This window comes from Branchiostoma lanceolatum, chromosome 4 (genome assembly GCF_035083965.1).
Source record: "Branchiostoma lanceolatum isolate klBraLanc5 chromosome 4, klBraLanc5.hap2, whole genome shotgun sequence".
Lineage (NCBI taxonomy): Eukaryota > Metazoa > Chordata > Leptocardii > Amphioxiformes > Branchiostomatidae > Branchiostoma > Branchiostoma lanceolatum.
Window position 1 is genome coordinate 23,901,765 of NC_089725.1, and position 22,716 is coordinate 23,924,480.

The 22,716-nt window shown below is 39.7% G+C and overlaps 1 protein-coding gene across 1 annotated transcript; it reads left to right on the top strand.

The window, feature by feature from the left end:
* Positions 1-1,702: 1,702 nt before the first annotated feature.
* Positions 1,703-21,221, top strand: LOC136433514 (protein YIPF4-like). The gene is made up of 6 exons (XM_066425802.1): positions 1,703-1,848; positions 4,428-4,623; positions 5,240-5,411; positions 15,634-15,711; positions 20,459-20,572; positions 20,961-21,221. The coding sequence occupies exons 1-6, from the start codon at positions 1,734-1,736 to the stop codon at positions 21,096-21,098; spliced, it is 813 nt and encodes a 270-aa protein (XP_066281899.1). The 5' UTR covers positions 1,703-1,733; the 3' UTR covers positions 21,099-21,221.
* Positions 21,222-22,716: the final 1,495 nt, after the last annotated feature.

Genomic DNA, 22,716 nt, shown 5'->3' on the forward strand with positions numbered 1-22,716 from the left:
TAATACATCATGATTAGACGCGCACGACGCATATCACGCCTGAACACGCATGCGTTCTGCCATCATGGGGAAATTGTGTTTCAAACGTCCAACTCAAGCGGTGTTTTATCCAAGGTTTCTAACATATGTCTATGTAATTAATATTTGATATGGACGGATACGATTGTCATCTACCTTTCAAAACACTTTGACGTTTATTACCCATGCAGTGAAACCGATGAAGGCGGCTTCAACCGTACTGATAAAACTGCTTGTATTTGCCCATCAAATACTGGGAGGCTAGCCAACTACGACATGGTTTTGTAGATCTAGATCTGTTTGTGATCCGTCGATATCATTCTGCAAATTCTGTAAGGCACTTAGGAGTGCTGCCACTACCGCTGGCTGTATTTTCTTTTCCGACAGACTTTCATCATGATAGAGCATCCTGTCTTTCTGGACCGCAGAGATTATCCATATCTGCTCTTCCATATCGAATCCATGTAGTTTATAATTCCTGTAGAAATTTGACAATGTATAGATGTATCTGTATAGAAAGATCTACTATTCTTTCGTTGTGACCTGTACTAACCCAGTGGGTATATGTATACAATAAAGGTCTTCATTCATTCAATAAAAAAAGTTTGGTTATATGAAACACAACAAACATAGTGTTATCTTACGGAGAGATCTCTAACGCTACCTTGTTGGCCCTGGTATACATGTACATGCTTTTAGAAATAGAATAGTGAATACATTGTCCAACAAAATGAAACAAAAATACAAAGATAAATGTAATGAATGACATCACCATGACAAACGTTTGTCTGAATGACATTCAGATATCATTGCGTTTCTACAAGACTTCTTTGGAGGCTGGGCATGAATTTTTGCCAGAGGAGTCAGGTTGACAGGAGAAAAGTACCTAGATAACTCCTGTAAATGATTCGGTCTAGTTGTCCAATTTCCTCTTTTTTCCTTCCCCAAAAGGGTCTGGTGGAGACCAGCAGAAAGTGCTGTTGGTACATCCCATATTTCATAGTTTGTGGGGGTTGCGGGGTGGTAGGACCTCTAGCGGACGGACGAGTGAGAGATGCTACCACCATCGAGGTATGCTAAGGTCACATTTCCAATCCGGGGCCCGCCCGGGCAGTCTTGAGGAACGGAAAGTATGATATAAAAGACAACAAAAAACACAAAAGTATCAAAATTATTCAAGATTATAGCCTGGTGCATATTCATTGACATAGTCATACAGTTTAATTTTTCGTTTCCTCAAACAGCCCGGCCGGGCCCCGGTTGGGAAATGTGACCATAGCACTGGGAATCATGGGTGTAGAATGGTGCAGAGGAAATATGTACATGTGTAACTTGTAAGTATGACACGCCTCTATCTGACACAATCTTGAGTAAGTAGGTCGAATATTCAAATATTCTTTCTTCTCACATGTAATCACTGAATTAGCTGCCTGTTTGCTCTAACCCACACGACCACGCCCCCTCTCAGTGATTCCACTAGGTCTTTGGGGATTAAATATTGAGATAATTCCTTAAAACGCAGGCACAGGCACCTGGTTATTATAAGAGTCCAATTTCGAGTTCTTGACTACCTGTGATTAGCCAATGGGTAGTTAGTTTCTGTCGGAAATGGAAGAAATGGTGAACAACTTTCCTTTGGTGTCCTTTGGGCACAGAACTTTCACTTTCGCTGTAGTCTCGCAGTTGACATCTCGCGAGAACATACGAGATCCATCATGGCGGATTCGGGACAGAATAGTTACGACTTTACGTCTTTGACGACGGAAAGCTCCACACCAGCGGAGTTTTCCTTCGTAACAACAAGCGAAACAGCGTCCTTTGGATATTCTGGTATGCATGAACCCAGTTCAGCTAACTTCTACCTTGCTGCACTGCGTACACAGCGATATGATTATGTCACTTACGTGGCAGGGCAGGGTAGCATGGGGTGGGGGGCAAAAGTACTTTTGAAAAGCCGTAAAAGTAAATACTACGATTTCTTGCAACTGTGTGCAATCACAATGATTAAGCACTCTTTCCTTCTCAGAAATACGATTCGTGGTGTCACCTTCCTAATCGAGTTTTAAATTCACTGTGACTCCATGGTCGGAAAAACAACTAATTCTTATAAGTTTATAACGTGTTATATTATAATTTTGATTAACCCGGAAGCATGGTTTTTCGTAATTCTGACGAAATTCAATAATCCGTATCGTTCAGTTATCATCTGAGTCGACCAAAAGTTGACAAAATTTTTCAAGTACTGTATGATATATCTCGTATTTATATACAACATACAGATTCCCTTCGGTATTTTGTGTAACTTATAACGTCTGCACTGTAAACAATGAAGTGTGTCACTAACTCCAGGAAGGGTTTATAAAACAATACTTGGTATTTGGAAAGAGATGTGCAATAGAGGGGTCCTTGCGTACTCCTTGTTGTGAGCATCGAAAGGAAAACACAACAACATACCAATAACAACATCAGCACAAATGTTTATGTTAATATTATATGACAGACTCACTTGTAGAAGTATCTGTTGATTGGTGTCCCTGTAACAGACTTCATCTAAAAGTATATGCATTCATACCTGATGAGTCTTCAGCAACACCATGTGATCATATCTGAACTGAATCTGTGGTGCCAACACATCTGTTGAGTAGATAAAGGCACTAGCTAGGAGAGCAAGGAATGAGGTCTTCACTCAGTGCTTGCCTGTGGGAACTGACATAGACAGACGGGTGTCTGCCTGCTTTATTGATATCAATCAGTTACAGATGTCCGGCTGGGGTCTCTGTGGAGACCCCCAGCGGATAGATCTTCCTGTGGTTATAACTAACATCTTGCTACATAACACTGGTATCCCCCTAAACAGGATTCGTCTCGAATCCTTTAAAATACATGCACTAGCAATAGGTACCAAGTCTGATCTGAGCATAACGGTTGAACACAGAGAGGTCCGATACAGTAATATAAACAGAGATGGTAAGAGAAACATTTCAAGACCATAAACAGGCACGGGTGTGACACTTCTTCCGGATTACAAAAGCCTCACAGACGGACTGCTGCTGCGATGATAGAGACAGAGGCGTCTGGGTACTTATTTCAAAGCACGAACATAAAACAACAAACATAAACAAGCAAAAACAGGCTTCGCTACTAACATAGCAGTCAAGTACGAGCAAGTTCTACGTTACCGCAGCATGGTCAACGCAGTATCCGACATTACCCAGCTTCAGGGTGGTCGGCAAATATCAACTCATGACGTCACATCTAGCATAGATGGCAAAACAGTTCTATCTAGGGAAGGCATCATGCAGTCTCAATACAAAATAATACAATATAGCGTCCACCAGGTGGATCCGTTTCCCGTAGGCTTACGAATAGTCCACCTGGCGGGTCCGTCACCCGTAGGCTCACGAACATGCATACAAGAATACAAGACATCGTGCAATAATGGTACCTAGCTACACGTAAACCACAAAAGTTCGAGATGTTGCACAAAGTTCAGTGGTCAGGCAGGATACGCGGAGAAGTTCGGCTAGTTTTCACGGTAGAAAGTCACGCTGGTTATCACGGATGGGCAGTGACGGGTTCCGTCGTAGGGGTAGTCGGGCTGGGTCGCGATCGGGTCGGCATGTTGGGTCAGGAAACAGCGCTCACGGTGTCTTGCGCACGTGGTCGGCGGCGGGTGGCATCAGGACATCGGCGGCGTGCTCTGGCCTCGGCGACGGCGAGCAGAGAGTCCGGACGCCTGGGCACATGGCAGACGTGGTCGGCTGGCAGGCTGGCTTGGTTAGAGGGCGGCATGGAGACACGTCGGGCGAGCTGGGTCTGTGTGGGACGGCGGCAGGCTGGCTAAACGGACGGCTTGGTAGCGTGGTGAGTCGGGGCTGCTGGCTGTCGACGTGGCACGATGGCAGGCGTAGCATCACAGCGCGGACGGAGCTTGCTTTAGTAGCCACTGGTCTCGATCGCTACCGGGCGACTCGGGCGGCATGGTAGCTGGCCAAGGCTTGCGTCGAGGCGGGTTCGGCCGTTCGAAAACGGCAACCACCGCTATGCCACCAGTGTTGAGTAGATAAGGGCACTAGCTAGGAGAGCAAGGAATGAGGTCTGCACTCAGTGCTTGCCTGTGGGAACTGACATAGACAGACGGGTGTCTGCCTGCTTTATTGATATCAATCAGTTACAGATGTCCGGCTGGGGTCTCTGTGGAGACCCCCAGCGGATAGATCTTCCTGTGGTTATAACTAACATCTTGCTACATAACACATCACTGTTTTAATAAGTCATGAATAAAAATATGACCCTAGATTAAGATTGCATGCTGTGATGATGAAATTGATTTACCTAAAGTACAGGTCTGAGAATGTTTTGCCCAGGATAAAAGACGTTGGTATGTTGACTTTCTTTGTTTGGTGCAGAGGCTCATTTGACGGGCTCCATGGAGGCTGATCCAGAGATTGCCATAGACATGGGCTCCATGGAGGGGACACCGTCCAAGTCATCAGGCACGTCCACGCGGTATCGGGGCACAGCTGGGAAGTTTCTGGACAATCGAGGATTTGGATGGCTGATGGAAGTGGATGCGGCAGATGATGATGATGACAAACCTTTGCTGTGAGTCTGTGTTTATGACCTATTTATCAGGGCTTTGACCCTCTCCCTGCTGCCGAACAAATGTACAGGAACTGAAATTATGAATTTGGTGCTAAATGGCTACCTTAGCAGGCTGAAGGTTAACTGAGAAATGAGAAAACATTGCATTACCAGAATGCAGGAAAAAATAATAATATCAATATGGTGCCACCTTTTTCACCTAACCCATGGTCTTGCTTAGTACCCTCAGGAACCTTTGTTTTGGATAAACTGATATTCAGGTTTCTGTATGTTTAATTCAATGTATATGATTTGTTGCAAAACATTCAAAACAGCACATGTGAAATTTATCAAGGGCATAATATCATATAGCCTAAATATCATGGTAGAGTTGATGGAAAATTTTAGTAAGAAAAGAAAATAGCACGTTTGTCTTTGAGATGGAATAGAATTTAACACTTATATTTAGCTTGTAATCAAAACCATTTCTCACAATTGATGTCAGAATATTTCATGTTTCCCACCAGGATTCTCAATTTTGTTTTAGATTCACGCATTCATAAAGAAGTGATCATATTCAACTACATGTTTGTGTGCAAAGATGATAAACTATACACATGTTACTTCCATTCTACAGAGAGGAGCTGGACATTGACTTGAAGGACATCTACTACAAACTTCGCTGTGTGCTGCTGCCCTTTCCCTTCCTGAACTTCCGCCGGCAGGTTGTACGAGACAACCCCGACTTCTGGGGACCACTGCTGGTGGTGGTGCTGTTTGCCATGGTCTCGCTGTATGGGCAGTTCAGGGTGAGGAGAGGAAGTATTTTTTTCAACCTTTAGTTAACCATGAAAGTTTGCATACTAGTACTCTACGGCTGTGGCCCTTTTCCAAGCGTCCAAGAGTTCAAGGATTCAGCTGTTAACTTGCGTGTCTGTGCACACCAGGGCTGTCTTCAGGACCCATCCCCCTGTCCCAGGACAGAAATTTGCTTGTGGACACAGACAAAAATTTTACCCCATCCATCCCTAGCTCTATATACATTTGCATATGGCCCCCCCTCCCAATTATTAAAATAATGAGTGGGACGGACAAAAATCTAGAGCTTGTAGGTTTTTTTTTCCAAGCAGATGAGTTTAGATTGATAACATTGCCCCATAGGTCAACCTCTGCCTAGTCTTTCTGAAGGAATTACTAGTAAAGCTGGTATAAGCAAAGTGCCCTCCAAGGGAAAAGTAATAGTGAAATTGGCACATAAATATATATAAGATGACACTTTTTAGGGTTGGTAATAAGTTTGTAACAAGTTGCAAGTTCATAAATCTTACTTGATTCTGGGATAGTTTAAGCCAATAGCCCTGTCCTAACAATAAGGTGGGTTTAACAAACAGCTTGAGAATATAGTCAATTGACCCTTCTACTGCAGAGTGTGTCCAGAGACCTCATTTTAGATATAATCTCTGTATCGATATCGCTGTGTCAATGCACTGCCTGGGGAGCTGGCCTCTTTCTTTTATCACTATATATACATGTACATGTAAGTATGTTACTAGTAATCATGTTAGTCTAGTAAGCCCCCATCTGCAATCTAAAGTACCCTGTTCAAGGCTACCATCTCTCACACTTAAAGAGGGGACGTGCTGAATATGAAATCTTCATCTATTTGAGTCCTTGTATTAATAAGTCTGGTCTCTGGTCTTTATTGTGTTCCATCTGTCCCAGATAAAGTGCCAATTGATATCTTACGGCTCCACTATAGCTTAACAGACTTGTTTATGGGACATCTGAACTGTTTCTGCTCTGCCATCTCTGCAATCCATCATCTGATTTTTGTTTCTGCCAGTTATTTTGAAGAGGCAGCCGCTTTTTAGTAATGTTTATAGCTATAGGGCATACTCAGAAGCAAGATAATTCTAACAATTCAGAAACTTTGAAGAATAAAACGTGGTTGTGAGCTTCAGTCAACTTTGTTGAACACATCTCCATTATTGATGTCAGCAAATCTGTTTTGAACCCAATTCTTCAAGGATACCTTTTACCCGGGACTTAAGTTGACTACAGGAGGTGTACCTGTATGTAGATCCTTTTAGATCTTGTTTTGAAGTCCTTTGTGTCTGAGTTCATTGTACATGAAAGAACAGCACGCCTGCTTTGACCATTACACGTGATCAAAATCAATCGCACTATCCTTATCAAAGCCCCTAAGGATGTTCCCAAGTTTCAGTAATCAATCATCCAATTAAAAAACTTGTTGTTTTGCATTCAGGTAAGCGGTCCATAGTGTTACAAATGTGGTTCATGTCATTTGATATAAACTCTCTTTACCTTTTTTCCGCTACATGTATGTACAGGATGTCTTTTGAGGTTCAACAGTTTGTGTATGGCCAGATATTCATGTATATCTTTGAAAATAGAACAAAGTCCCAAATAAGTGTTGAAATGAATAACATCGTTAAGCAAAGGTGGCATTGAAATAAACATAGTCTCAGGGTCTGTAAAGATGAGACAAGGACTGTCAGTGACTCTTTTGAGCACTTTTTGTTGTACTTCTAAAGGGGTATTGTTTTGATGTTTCCAAATGCTGAGCAAAGAATCTTAGGTTGCGCACAGAAAGAACTTTATGTGTCAGGTTTGCTATTGCCTAAAGGAATTGCCTGCATTTTTGTATGTTAGAGGCATACAATAATTTTCCTCCCGCATTTATCGATCATCTCTTCTCAGTTCAGTGGTCCTAAAGCTGAGAAATTGCCACCTGTGGCTGTACTGCCTGTATGCCCATCCATCAACTTTTATAAGGTAAATCTTCAGCATTGAAATGCTGAAAGGCAGTTTATGTAGATGAAATATCAGGCCGGGAATTGTATTGGCAGGGTCTTTCATCATTCTGTACTGCCCACCTATGAAGTTATTCCTGTGTGTGGGCATGTTGTACTTAACTGATGAATGCATGGCTTCCTCAGCCATGGTTTGGTCTGGATTTGTCGGTAGCTGTTGTAATTCATCTTTTCCTTGATGGATTGTAGTGTTCAAAGCATAGGTATCTTGAGAAAGTTCTTGAAAGCATGACTATGTTTTTCTGATGAGTTAAACTCTGTTTCTCATGGATGGATCCTGCTCTAGCGTTTCTTGTGTTAAATCGTCATGTACTTGTATGTGATACAAAATTAATGTTCTTGAAACATTTTGTGAAGTTTCTACATAACTAAGGAGTAAATGTTTTTTTGTTGTTGCACAAACTCCATGGGGCCAATGCACCTGGTTGTTGGGGGTTAAGTTATAGCCTTTTAAAAAAAGGCCATATTGTTCATCGTAGGGGGAAATAGCAGGTCCCAGGTGTTGAGGTGATTGATTATGATATTGGCTGTAACTCCCTTAGGTCACTCTGTTTTTACTAAAACAGTTCTGGTAATAAAGATAGGTAACTCACTGAGCAGGGCCCTTAATCTCATACATCGATCTCTAACTGCCCATGTTGCCCCATTTTACATATGGCTGACTCAGCCTTTGTCATAACTGTGTTACAATTTGTCATGAGGAAAGTTTGAAGTTGGTCAAGTATCAAGTAAATCACAAAATATCATTCACAATGTCATGTATATGAAGTACATGCACAATTTTGCACATACATGTACATTTATGTATGCATCATGGTTTGAACGTCAGTACTAAATGCATAGGTCTTACAGGAAGAATGACCATAGCTATAAGGTGTGTTGCAATATTCCATGCCATGTACAATAAAAGTAGACTCAGACTTATTTCACACACTGCAGTTCAAACCTTTTCAAACAATTTTATTGGCAATACAGAAATAAGGCCAGCTGTGTAGGTTAACTTAGCAATGGCAAGTTATGATATGTGTCGCACCAAACCATAATTTCAACATAAAGAATTACATGAATTCTAAATTTGATATAGTTGGCAACAACGAAGTATTATCCGGACATACAATATGTATTTAAGCTTACCTAAGAATGATAACATAATCATTTCTTGCACAAATAAGTAAAGCAATGTTTTGGTTCCAAGCTTTTCAGACATAATGAATCTGGTGTGTCGTGAAATAAAGACGATGCCTGATACAGTCCCTCCCATCTTGGATTTTTCAGGAGACCGGTACTGTGGTACTTAGTCTAGATAGTCAAACTACAATCAAGGAAAACCTCATTAACCCTAGCTTGTCCCTACTGGTATTGACTTGCCCATTGATCTAGCCCATACAATTTTTATGTCTACAGGGAGAAGTGTTCTCCATAATTCAGCGTCAAGATCTGTATGTGGATGTTAAAGTCTTTTTATTGTGTAAAGCTGTAAGACACCAATTTCTTTTCATACCATACTGCTTTTAAAAGATGAAAGATAAAAGAAAGTAAAGGGGAAAAACTTTTTATCCACCGTTCTGAAGTGAGAGCAGAGTACATGTGTATACATGAAGCAGGTATTGATCACCTTCATCATGACTCATTGTAGTATAGCGATTTCACCTATGATAAGTAGGTCACGTATTAAAGATAACTCAAGCAAGAAATAGGTTTTGTACAGCTGGGATTTATGTGGGACATCATCACCCACTTCATTACATCTAAAGGACAGCAGGGAAGGCGAGGCATTGGAATAAATCAATTTAACTGTGGAACTTTCTTTGTGAGGGCTATTGAGAACTGGAACTCAATCAGTTGTGATTGAACACTGCTTAGAGTTAAACAGGCTTTACCGTGATATTACAAGTCATTCATGAAATGATTGAGCACGAATCGGCTGGCTCCACATTACCACAAAACTGTCATAATGTGTCATACTAAATGGTTTTCATCAACAACCAATCGATTGATATTTTCATACAGCAGAATTGATGAAGGTAATGATTGTGATTGAATGTATTTTTGCCCCCAATAGATGTGAGTAGAAATAGTTAGGGACTATTGTATTCGTCAGCAAAGCGAAGCCAAGAGAGAGATTGTATTAGATGCTGTGAGTCCCTGTAAGACCCAGTTTTGTCTCCATTGGTTGTATTTAGCCTGAGCGCGTGATGGAGACAGAAGGACTGGGGATTGGCTCTCATCGTCATTAGACCTCTGGTGTACTGCCAGCTGCACCATCCTGGGAAATCAAAACACGGCCTCCTGATTAGGGGAGAAACTTCGGCATCAAAGGAGGGAAATTAAGGACCTAAGGTTACACAGAACAAGTGTCTGTAAAATAGGACAAAGTGACAACAGATGTCAATGTTCTCACTGCTACATAATCGTGAATGATGGCACCCTGCACATGGTTGGTCGTTTTGGAATCTTGATACGGTATATATGCTGAATCATTACAAACTAATAATGATTTGCATGGAATGCACTTGCTAGTAAAGGATAAACAGATAGATGGGTATTATTCCCAATAAAGGTTTGAATCAAACAAAGTCAAATCTGCAGAGCAAATCTGTTTTGATAAGCTTTAGGATTTACACTGGTTTATATCAATAGGATATAGATTTCCATGGCATTCTGATAAGTGTTCCAATTTAACAAGGTACAGATTCATGGACGTATAGCTTTTCTACCTACCAATTTTCAGGACTAGATTGTGATGAAAGCTGTTGTGGATGTCTCTTTTGTACATGTATTCATCATAGTTATCTGAAGTCCCCTTTAGTTAAGAGTTCCTTAAGTTAAGGTACTTGTGTTTACATTCAGGTACATATCTGTTTATTTTTGAAATGGGAGAAAAATTTATTCATACCATATTTATATATCATTTTATGTGATACCAGGAAAACATAGTCAATCTCCAGCATTTGCAACAAGGTTCCTATGATGCATTACATGCTTGAAATGGCTAAGAACCATCATTTGACACTACTTTCACATGGTGTTAATCTGCTAAATACCTCCAACAATAGCTTCCCATCTATATACCTATTGATTTTGTCTATGAGCTTAAGCACCACCTGGCAACACATACATCAATGGATATAGATAGGTTTATCATGTCAGCTTGATGCATATGCCACAGGCATATCTATACATACATGTATGCCACAGACATATCTCAGTGACAGTCATCCCAATCCTTAGGCTTCTCACTAGTTCTGATCACTTCGTCTTTAGTTGATTCTGCCATCAGGCATTAACCTCAATTATAACAGTGGTCAGTGAGCCAGCAGCATCACCACATTCTGGATACAGGATGCCTCTCCTGCGGCACAGCCTACTTTTGAAATGTCAAGGCAACTATTCTATAGGACTTGTAAATGGGCGCTTTTTGATCTGGTCCATGATAAAATTCTTCAAACATCATTCAAAAAGGAGCTGACCTGATCCATTAATTTCACTCACCCACTAGTATTTACTGCAGTAATAGCCAATAGATAGACACCATTATCACTCAAGATGGCAGAATTAGGATGGTTTGAATTGCAGCTTTAATGGCCTTTACTCTCATTTGCTTGAATTATTCAGTAAACCTGATTTCATTCTGAAGCATCCCCTGGTATCATAAATCTAAGTAGTAACTTATTTCCCCTCCATTACTGCAGGTTGGTTTGTAAATTTCCTGCACAGAATAGTAACTAAATATTTTCTTAAGGCATCACTCCCTTTCCAGTCTAAGTGTTTACCCTGGCATTTACAATAAACTTGCAGTCGCTGTACATTCAGTAAATGCACCATGCAGTATGCATTGACAAGTGTGTGAAGATAGTATGTGTATTTCTGTTGCATTTACTAATGTATTATTATAGTTAATGCATGACATGGAAAGAGTGATCGGTTAGCAGTGCCTGTATCAGAGGTTATTCCAACTGCATGGAAAGACTGGTAGTATCAACCCTAAAACATGAAGCATCTAGTGCATTGCAATTGCATGCCTGCTCTGTTCATTACTGACACACTGTTGTTGAAGAGATTCATCAGTCACGTGTGATTACAAGTTACTAGAATATTCTTCAATCAGTGACTTTAAAGGTAACAAGACATGTACCTCCAAACTTTTGATGTCTACTGTTACTGTACATCTTGATCACGGAGTGACCTACTCTCGTGAGAACACCAAATTTATGGCATGGAAAGGTTAATAAACGTTTATTTTACTATACTGTATTGTGAAATAACCAGTGACCTATTTGCCTACAGAAGGTACACTTAGACCTCTGCTCTGTACATTAAGCACACAGTAACTGAACGGTGATGTATTAATTTTCCAACTTCAACCTGCAGATTATGATGATTACCTGAAGCATTAAAAATAGACTACACCCATAAAATATTAAAGGGACTTTTGATCCAAACACTGTATCAGGACATTATGCCATTCTTTTCTTTCAGTGTCTGTCAGGTTTGAGACTGAAGGCTAGAGATGCTATTTAAGTTTCACATTACTGGCCTAGTCTGTCACAATTACTTAAGCATTCCACAAACATCCATACCTGCTAAGTCATAAATCAAGAAAAGAAATCAGTCAATTTTGCCAGTATTTAGTCTTTTGTTTAGAATTAGAGGTACTGCAGACATTCAGAATTTTCCCTGACAGTGCAGTGATTACAGTAACATGAGTAGTGCTTTTGTATATTATTCCATTTGATACTACCTTGTCTTTGTTAATGTCACAAACTAGTCACAGACATGCCCTTCAGCTACTGAGTGCGCATATACTAATGTAAGGTGATGGCTGTTTCATAACATCTGTCCCATCAGAATAGCTTTAATTCATTAGAATGTGTCTGGTACTAATGAAAGTAGCATTATAGATAAGTACCCAGCCAAATTAGATGTATTGTTTGCTCCTTGGCATAAACCTAAAAGCAACCAAAATAGCAAGTGAAATTTTGTTATGCTAACTTATACTTAGCTGTAAGTACCCAAACTGCACATTGTTGCTAATTGTGGCCAGGAATGAAAATGCATGAGCCTGTAGTAATCAAGATTATGAAAGGTAAAGTTTTATTCTAAGTAAGATATGTTAGAACCAAAGCAAAATTCATTTTGGCCCAAGTGTCTAGTCTAGATGCTAATGAGAGACTACTGAGTACTACTGAGTATGTGAATAATTCCTGCAGTAAAATGATGATTTTGCTTTATATATTTAAATAAGGATTTCATAACACACAATGACACACATGCAAAATACAATAGTGCAGGGGCCCATATGTGGAGTTGAAGTTCAACCTTATTTTTCCATTGATATTCCTTCATCAAAGAAAGTGCTTATTTCATAGATGGGATAAGAAAACATACTTTGGAGTAATGGACAAAATGTTACTTCAACAGTCTTGGAAATTTACTAATTGTCATTGGTTCTAGGGATACTTGTTTGAGATAAGCTATTATCATAATAATAATTCATATACTAGACATTATGGGATAGTGTCATTTGTGAGATGATTTATACCCTTGATGCTCCATATAAGATCACCTGTCAATCTATTACACAGGGCATTTCAGGACAATACACCTAGTATCATACAGAAATGTAACTCCTGTAAAATTTACACCTTACAGCTTAGTGACTCAGTCCCAGTGCTACAGCTAAGGTGATCACTCATACCACAGTGTGATTTGTTTGAAGAGAAAGCCATGCTTCAAGCTGTCTGACCTTAGCTGTTGTAGTTTTATCTTCACAACTTTTATGAGAGGATGCCTTTACTTTGCTGAGGGTATAGATAAATCCTGGCGGTATAGTGCTGCTTTATGTGCGTACGCGTTTTGTTATTGCTTTCATGTCTGTAATTTCTTCTGGCATATTGCATCTATTATACTATAAAAGATATGGGTAATGTGAACATAGTTCCTGATGCCTGTATTTTCTATCAATTTCCAGTAGTAAAGACATTGGAATTTACTCCATGTGTTTTAGACACTCATGATCTGAATAACAATCATTGCTTTTGCATGGATCATGACGAAAGGACTCCCAACAATTGATCTTCTTTCGGAGATGGTTTTAAAAAGTCAACTGGTGTTTTTGGACGCCTTTAGAAATATGGATGAAATGAGAAACTTAGTTTAATGCAGCTATATTTACTTAACTCTGTTGACCCAATTGAAAGGGGACTGTCAAGTCTTATGTATATTTACAAGGGCGGAATAAGTATGGACTAGACAGGGAACATGAACAATTGCCGAGGTTCCCCTCAGCTGTACCAGAACTTTATATTATGCAATACAAATTGTCTCATGGGGCCAGTAGAATGCTTTCTCGGAAGACCACTTTATACCATTCCCTTGATTGTCTCTGTGTCCAATCAAGGACCGGATGTGAGGTTGTGGGCCCTGTTTTTCTTGAGTGCTACAAGTTTTTGTCTTCATTTGGACTCCTACAAGATGATTACAGAGGCCTTACTCTGATAGCGTTTGATTCGGTATCAGCTGTCTCCTGGGGATGTTACTTTCATCCCTTCATCAGACGTTACAGCCACACGCCAGGTCAGCCTGAGATTGCCTGTCCGTTATATCAGGCCAATGGCCTTTTTTCTGTCCCTTTGTATATGATTAACTTGCAGTGCAGTAGATTAGGATCTTCGTTATCTCTGATTGTTGTCCATAGATGGAGTTTGCATAATATAAGACATAACATGGGATTTGGAATTGGTGGCAGCAAATTGATGCATGAAGTAACACAGACCATTACAGAAGTATTTTATAGTTCCAGTATCTGATAAGACGACTTAAATCACAATACCGTAGTTCAAAGTAGGTCAAGAATAGATCTTAAAGTTAACATGGTAGTAGCTTTGATAATTGAGTTGACATTTTTGTAGAAGATTACAGGTGTTCTTGGACTTGGGTTACAGGAGAATTCTGACAGATATTGATAAACAAAACGGAGAAAAGTGGAATTAAAGCCAGTAAGAAATGTATATAGAATAGAAGCTGACTAGAGGTTGACTTATTTCCAATCCTTGTTATCATATTGCAGCCCGTTCTGTTGTGCATCAATTGCAGGAAATGATTGGATTTAAGAGCTAGCTGTAATTGCTGCTCCCTGAATTAGGATAGATTACACCAGAAGCGATATTTCACATCTGATGGGAGGTCATTGCACTGGGGATTTTTCCTCAAAATGAACAAACCTTGCCTTGTGGCACAGATAACACAGACAGACAAATGTTGGTGGATAACTTTATAAAGGGAGTAAGACATGATATCGCTTTACCAAAAGCTTTGAATGATTAGAGAACTTAACATTAGTGATTGGTAAAAATAGGAAGGTAGCTTAAAAAGATGGATCTGAACGATTCCGGTAATAATGCAACAGTAGTCTCCTCTACAAGGAAAAGCAGCACTGTTCTGAATCTTCATTAGAATCAATATCCATGAAGATTTACCACTGATAAAGCACCTATGATGGGAAACACAGAAAGGTTCATCTCCTGTGGATACACAAGGGAGTCGTTCCTCCTCGAGCAGATTGCGATTTTCTCATCTTGCCATCCTGCTGTCAAATTGCCTTCGGGTAATTTCCCTGCTGTCAGTAACTTGGATTTCTTTAAATGCTCTGGTATTATCCTTAATCCTGGATCCCAGTGCATTAGACAATCTAGTGCAATTAAGCAGTCCAAGGGCACGTCTAATTAATTTGTCATGCCTAATAACATGACAAGAATATCTCAAATCTATGTGCAGGATTTGAATTTAGCTTTGGATTTGAAACAAATGTCAATTAGTTGTCTAAAAACAGCTTAACTGGTTTAGAAAGTTCTCCATAAGTAGGATGTATTTTAGACAAATATAGAAAGCAATTTTGAAAACATTGTCTACAGGAGAAACATGTCAAACAAGTTATTTCAGGAAACATATTGTAATGACAGCAGGTGCCCCAATTTCCACAGTTAGTAACCGTTTGATGTAGCACAATTCTGTATTTATATCTGTGTGTTTCCCAGCAGAATGTTTATATACAAAAATTATGTTTTCTCTACTGAATGGTTACATTAAAAAGTTATGTATGTTTCCCTACATAATGTCTATTTCTGTATGTTTTCCTGCAGAATTTTTATGTGTATTTTCCTATTGACACACGAACACACTGTATGTTTCCCTGCAGGTTGTGTCGTGGATCATCACCATCTGGGTGTTCGGGTCTCTCATCATCTTCATGCTGGCCAGAGTGCTGGGAGGAGAGGTGTGTATGGACTCAGGATGGTTAATCATTAGGGATGAGGATGGGATACATTCACAGTCAAATCTTTACAAGTCAGACCACCTCTACATAAGGACCACCTGGCTACTTTGACCTCTTTTTGGTGGTCCCTTAGATAATTTTCCCATTGACGCAAGTATTAAGAATCCTGTCTACAGTGACCATCTGTCCATATTAAGCAGATTTTATTGGTCCCATGAGTGGTCTTCTTTGAATGGCCTCCAGTTTAGTTTGGGAATTCCAGTTTAATTTGGGACTATACCTCCCACATTTCAGTAATCTTAAACCCAAAGAGCTTGATATCACATCTGGTAGGCGAAAATGAAGTTAAGAATATGTCGCAGCTATTGATGACCCCCAAGGGGATTAGCCCAATTCTGAAGATTTCTGGGAACTGGAGCCAGAATTCTGGGAACTGGAGCCAGAATTCTGAGAACTGGAGCCAGAATTCTGGGAACTGGAGCCAGAATTCTGAGAACTGGAGCCAGAATTCTGGGAACTGGAGTCAGAAAAAAATTATTCAGAATTCTGGCTACAGTTCCCAGAATTCTGCAGTTCCCAGAATTCTGCAAAATTGGGCTAACTCCCAACGGGTCATCAATGGCTTGGAAGTAAATTTTACATACCACTGCAGAGTGTATCTCAGTAGGTCATCTTCTGTAGTTGCTTTCTTCCAGAACAAATATACTACAACAATTGCAACCAGTAATTGTATTTATCAGTTGAGTACAAACACGGTGTGACATTTACATTGATCTGGCAGTGTTAACAGGATGGTGCATTAGTCCTGGAAAACTGTATGCACGTGTGCAGGATGATCAAGAGTGTAATGTGGGCAGATCAGTTATGTCTGTGGTGCTGAAAGTTGTGCTGCTTTCCACTGAAACATTCCTTGAATATATGATGCTGTTGGAAAGGATTTTGTTGTTCTCTTGCTCGTAGCTTTTATAAAAGGAAGTTTTTCCTAAATGTTAACCTTAAAATGCAAAGTCTCAACAGAGACAAATAGGGGACACTTGTGGGAAATCCTACAGATTTACTGGAAGTGAAGTCTACACACCAAAATGACCAAGTTATGATGAAAATGTGTAGGGATATTTTTTTAATCCAATATCAGATAATACTCTTTGATGCTTAATGCCTTTAATTTTGCTCTCAAATAAGATGTATAATTCAGAAAAGCAACAGTGAGAACATCCTTCAGCTAAGAAAAACAGTAACACCCAGCCTCTGGTGATATGTCCTTGTTTTATCACTCTGGTGACTAAGAACTCGGCTCTTTTCTTACTTAGACTTAGATCCTCCCATACCTAGTGGCACACTGGGCAGCAAGCCTTCTCCACTCAGGGGGATTTTGGGCCAGGGCTTCCAGTCTCTTCAGGTCAGCTCTTAGCTGACAGGTAATAAAACTTACCGCCGCACTTGTGACATTAACTCCAGCATCACAGGATAGCCCCAGATCTGTCTGCTCTGCTCATATCAAAGTTTGTTTGGTGATGTCACTTATAGTTCGAACTGCTTTGTCAGCAAAGTCTCTCTGCATTTGCTTTGAATTTCCAATTTGTCAGTCAATGTAGCTGCATCAGCCTGCATGTGAATTCAAATAGACACAACGTCAAATTTAAGACAAAAATATTTGCTATTACATTGTGTACAACACAGCTGTACATGATTTTTGACTATTAAGTCACAAAGGGTGATGACTTCACCCCGCAGATTTTGGGTATTAATGCCAGAGTACATGAAATTTGAAACAAATTGATATATGATTTAGCAATTCTGAGCAGAAAAACTACAGATCATAGTAGCATGGAGAAGTGGGTCTCAGATTGAAATGGTCATATGTGTTGGTAGATTTTGGTCACTTTGATTTTATTGTTGTAGAGGCCATAGATGAAATGATACATTTTGACAAAAAGTATTGACCATTTCTACATCTTCATCTGATACGAGGAAAAGAAATGATTATGGTACAATACAGCAATATGTCTGCCTGTAACCATAATGCATATCTGTCTGTTCTGTTCTATCAAAGCTGCCAATGTTCCACAAAGGCATCCCCAAGCTCAGAAGTAATGGCAGGCTCGAGATGAACATGTTTTAACCCCTGACCTTACACAATGGCTGACAAATGCTCACAGTCATTTGAATCTGGGTCAGGGCTTCCGATAAGATCCTTCAGTAAATAGCCCAAGATGTGCCTCAAAGATAGCAGGTAAAAGTGTGTGTTAAGCTACTGGTAAATGGCAGATTGGGGAAAAGGCAGTCAAAGGTCTTGTCCTTCAGGGCTTATGTGCTGCACTGGCATACTACCTGTAGAATTATACTGCCCAGTGCCCTTAATATTTTTCAGGGTAAGCAGTCTACATGTACATTTGTATGCAAAGACATTATGATGTCCTTGCTATATGTGATAAGCACCAATCCCAGACTTTCCAACAACTTATCATACTGGGGGAAGACTGACTGGAGGTTAAGATGAATGACCTTGTGGTTTAAGAGTGAAATCACGGCTTACCAGTAGACCTTAGCACACTACTGTCCTGCCACTCACAACCTGTTTCAATATTCATGTACCAGTTTTACATGTTGCATAATCTATGAGATGTAAGAGAAGCCCTTTCCACTATCTGTATACCTCTTTTACCAAACTGCATATATAATGTGTCATCAGTGATCCAGGTGAGTGGGACAGTGTTCAGGTGCTTGAAGCACTTATTCTGAAGTCACAATGAAGGTGGAGAGGACAGAGGCACTTAGCCTTCTCCATTAATTGTAGTTACCTGCCAAAGTGCTGCTGAATCACTTTGAGTTCTTGTTAAGGACCACTTTGAGACAGTTCATGAATGCTTTGAGACAACATTAAAGATTAAGCATGATGGTCATTTTCTTGAAGTTGCTTCAGCCAGTGGCCCTTGATGCTTGTAGACTTCATAATGAGGTGTGGGGTTCACCCTAGGGTATGTATTTTTTATCTTTAATTGATCCTTTCCATATACAATAGTTCTCATGTATAATCCAGCCAAGCTGATATGACATAATCCTAACCATTGTCAATAAAACCATTGAAATCCTACACTGTGATATTGAGGATATTAGTATTCATGCAACGCCACAACAAATCCAGATAAGGGTGAGTAATTATTGACTAAGCAGCCCTTGGCTGGGAGTAACATCATAGATCCCGAGGATATGAAGCAAAGTCCCTGAACATCATTTGTGGTAAATGCAGCGCACCTATGGGAGGAGGCAGATGTGGGTGTGACAGAACTGGGTTGATGGTGATGGGTGACTGTCCTTTGATGGGATACCTACATACCTAATGTGTCATACTATGCTTAATGTGCAAATTGTGGCCTATGGCAGGTGATTAGTTGACCTTGGGGTCCCAAACATTAATAGTTTATAGTCACTGATCCTACAAGGTTATTACTGACACTACAGGTTCCATATATCACAGCTTTGCCAAGTAGGCTGTAAAAACCAAGTCACCTTTTCAAGTTTCACAAACTCCTTGGGAAGTAGGGTGTTAACTGAATCAACTTCTCAAGTCTCACAACTCCTTGGGAAGTAGGCTGTAAACTGAGTCAACTTTTCAAGTCTCAAACTCCTTGGCTTCACAGAGAATTTATTTGGAAACAATGAGAGGAATCAAACTTAGATACATGTACATATCCACAACTGTTAAAAGTTTCAAAGTGGAGAGTGTTAAATACACATTAAGCTTTGAGGTTATAAGGTCAACTGAATGCTGTTAGCTTGGTGATCTTGACCTTTGATCTCTTCCTTAATTTTGAGATTACTAAACGACCTTGGCTGATGGTATGTTACACCAACATCACCAGATGTGACTCTAAATGCTGGAGACACATCCTGCATGATGAAACAAACCATGATAGGAGACTGGAGACAGTCCCAGGTGTATTCTGTTGCCGTTGCTCAAATCTTGCCCCAGTCATCTCCTATAACAACTGACCAGACCTGGTCTTCATACTGTAATGTGATGTTGATTACAGGGAGATGGTGTAACAATGCTCAATTTGTTACCTCATGGTGTATCATATAGGGTGGCCATTTCTGCCATAGTTTGTAACTAATGGCCTATACCAAACACATTGTCTGTAATCTGTGCCATAGATGTTAGCATAATGGAAGATGATAGGAATATGATAGTGATGAACATACATGTCTTCATGCACAGTTCAATGGGATTTGATGTTTTTTTTTATTGCCAGGCTATTACAAACTGTCAGGAAGTTATATGCCTAATAGTTGGAGAGGAAAACAGAGCTGCTTGCTTACTTTTCATTCTGGTACTGTGGCATCAGATTATAAGTTAAACAGTAAGATAAACAGAAAAAAATTGCAGCATCTAAGGCAAATATACATGTAGCTTTGTGTATTGTGCGTGAAATGATGTGCCGGTATACTAACTTGATATCCTTAACATCTCTGTGCAGATATTGAAAATAGCAACTTCATCAGATTTCTCGACATGATGGAATGCTGCTGTACAATCAAGACTTGGCATCTGATTTATCTAAACATGTTCCTAACTTATCTCTACCTGTATGTAGCTTTATTGTGACAGGTTACAGATATGAGGTGTGATATGCAGTAGGGGAGCTTATCTGCTGACTGTAAGTGAAGTATGGGGATGTCACTGATGTTTATCCAGTGTTTTATGGTAACAGGAGATAAACACAGTTTTATGCAATTTTCTTTGCAGGTGAGCTACTCACAGTGCTTGGGTGTGATTGGCTACTCGCTGCTGCCACTCCTTGTCACAGCATCTGCTCTGCCATTGGTCAGCCCGTTCCACTATGTCAGCCTCTTAGTAAAGGTGAGAAAGGTTTCATGCCATGAAAGTATATTTCTTGAAGAAATATTCTAATATGTATAACTAGTATAAGAAATGCACACATTGTCACAAGTAAGTGTTACAACTTGATCATGTTCTTCTTGTTTGTGCACTGGGCAACGTACCTCTGTTAGGGTACTTGCACATGACATTGTAAATCTCGAAATGTCCGTGGCGGTTTCATTTTCACAATTTTCCCGGTGACATCTCCATATGAATTCCAAATTCCTGATGCAGCAAAAATGCATTTTGAATGCATAACTATTGTACTAGAACATGTTTTCAGCCGAGAAATATGACTTACAATAATCATTTTCTGAGTTCTTTGTTGTGCTTTCCTGTACTATACTAACTGTGTTTTTCTGGACAGTTCCTAGGTGTGCTGTGGGCTGCCTACAGTGCTGGGTCCCTGCTTGTTCACGAAGAGTTTAAGACCAAGAAACCCCTCCTGATGTACCCCATCTTCCTGCTCTACATATACTTCTTATCACTGTATACTGGTGTATAAGTTTGTAACTGTGATATTGTTAACATTGATTTTATACAATTGCCTATTATCCTCAAAAACCTATGATAGTCTTCATGTTGCTGTACTCTTGTATTGATGTGTACTGAACTGTTAGACATTCAAAACTCTTTTTTGTATTAAATTATGAAGTCTATTATACAGGATTATGTAGAGAAAATTAGTCATAGGAAGATGATATGGTGATTGAGTCATTGACATTGTGTCCAGCACGTTTTGTTGTTGAAGATGGTGCATGGGAGAGTGTAACAGGGTAAGAGGATGGTGTGAAAATGGGCACAAACCTGTGTTTTTGGAGGTTTGGGAAAGATAACACAAGAAAGAAAACAACAAGATTTGAACAGAATGTTGACATGATAAAATGTTCCACCAATATTTTGATAACTTCTTCTCAAATATTCTTGGTCTTCGTCCCAAGTTGTTTCATTATGGGTCTCAGTATTCTTTCCAGAGGTTCATGTGTATATACATAAGGAAGTTATGTCACAATTACTTAGTGTAAAATATTCAAGGCAGAAGAGAGTTGGCAACTATATTTGTACAAGTTTATTCCTAGCTCTGTATATACGAAAACTTTACTTTGCTGCATGCATTGTGAAGCTTTGTACATGTAGGTAATGTAGTTCTAGGGTTTAGGAAAACTAAGTTATAAGGCTGCACTGACATTTTATTTCGCTTCACACAAAATGGAGAATACATGAATTTTTCTTTGGAAACTTTGCAATAGGTTATTATTAGCTGTTTCTATGTTTGAAGACAGTTATGTATTAGGTATAGATAAGACCTGGAAAAGTTGGTGTGCTTAAAATACTTGTCACATTTGTGACTATGTACATGTATGTCAGTGTTTGTTTTGGGAGAACTGACAATCACAGGAGGTAGACAAAATGCCATGGGCTGTAAAGGTGTATAGCTAAGCTTTGCTATAAGATGTTTGTGTAGCATATTTCTGAATGTCATGATTTCATGACTGATCATGAGATTTGTTTACTGTGCAGCCAGATGCAGTCCCACAGATGCCACAGTAACTACTTTAATACATTAGACTGTAAAAATGGTTACTGTCTATTCATTTGAGGTGTAAAAAAACTAAATGTGTATTCTGCAGATTTGTACATGTATGATGTAGCAGGAATTATACTGGACAAAATTGTCAGCCTTTCAATGTATAGCAGAATGTATAAATACAACTCACTCACATTATACTAATAATGTATTGTGTGACAAATTGTTGAAAGTTACTGTGTGATATGATTCGGCTTCTTCGTTGATATACATATAATGTGCCACATTCCACTCCTTGTGAACAACTAACTGCACTCTAATATCCTTCCTACTGACATGCTACTGTCACAGTCCTCTCACCTGTTGTAAGACAGACACACTCTGCACCTGTCTCACCCCATAAGGCCACGGTTGTGAGTGATGCATGAAAGTGTAATGCAAGGATGCGCTTCTTTTATTAGTTTTTAGTCTCACAGAGCAGAAATGTCTGTGACCTCTTCATATCCAAATACTATTCCACAGACTTGTGATATCTTTGAATACCTAAACTGTCCTGGGAAATGATATTCTCTGTCTCTCAAATTTTGCATGGCCC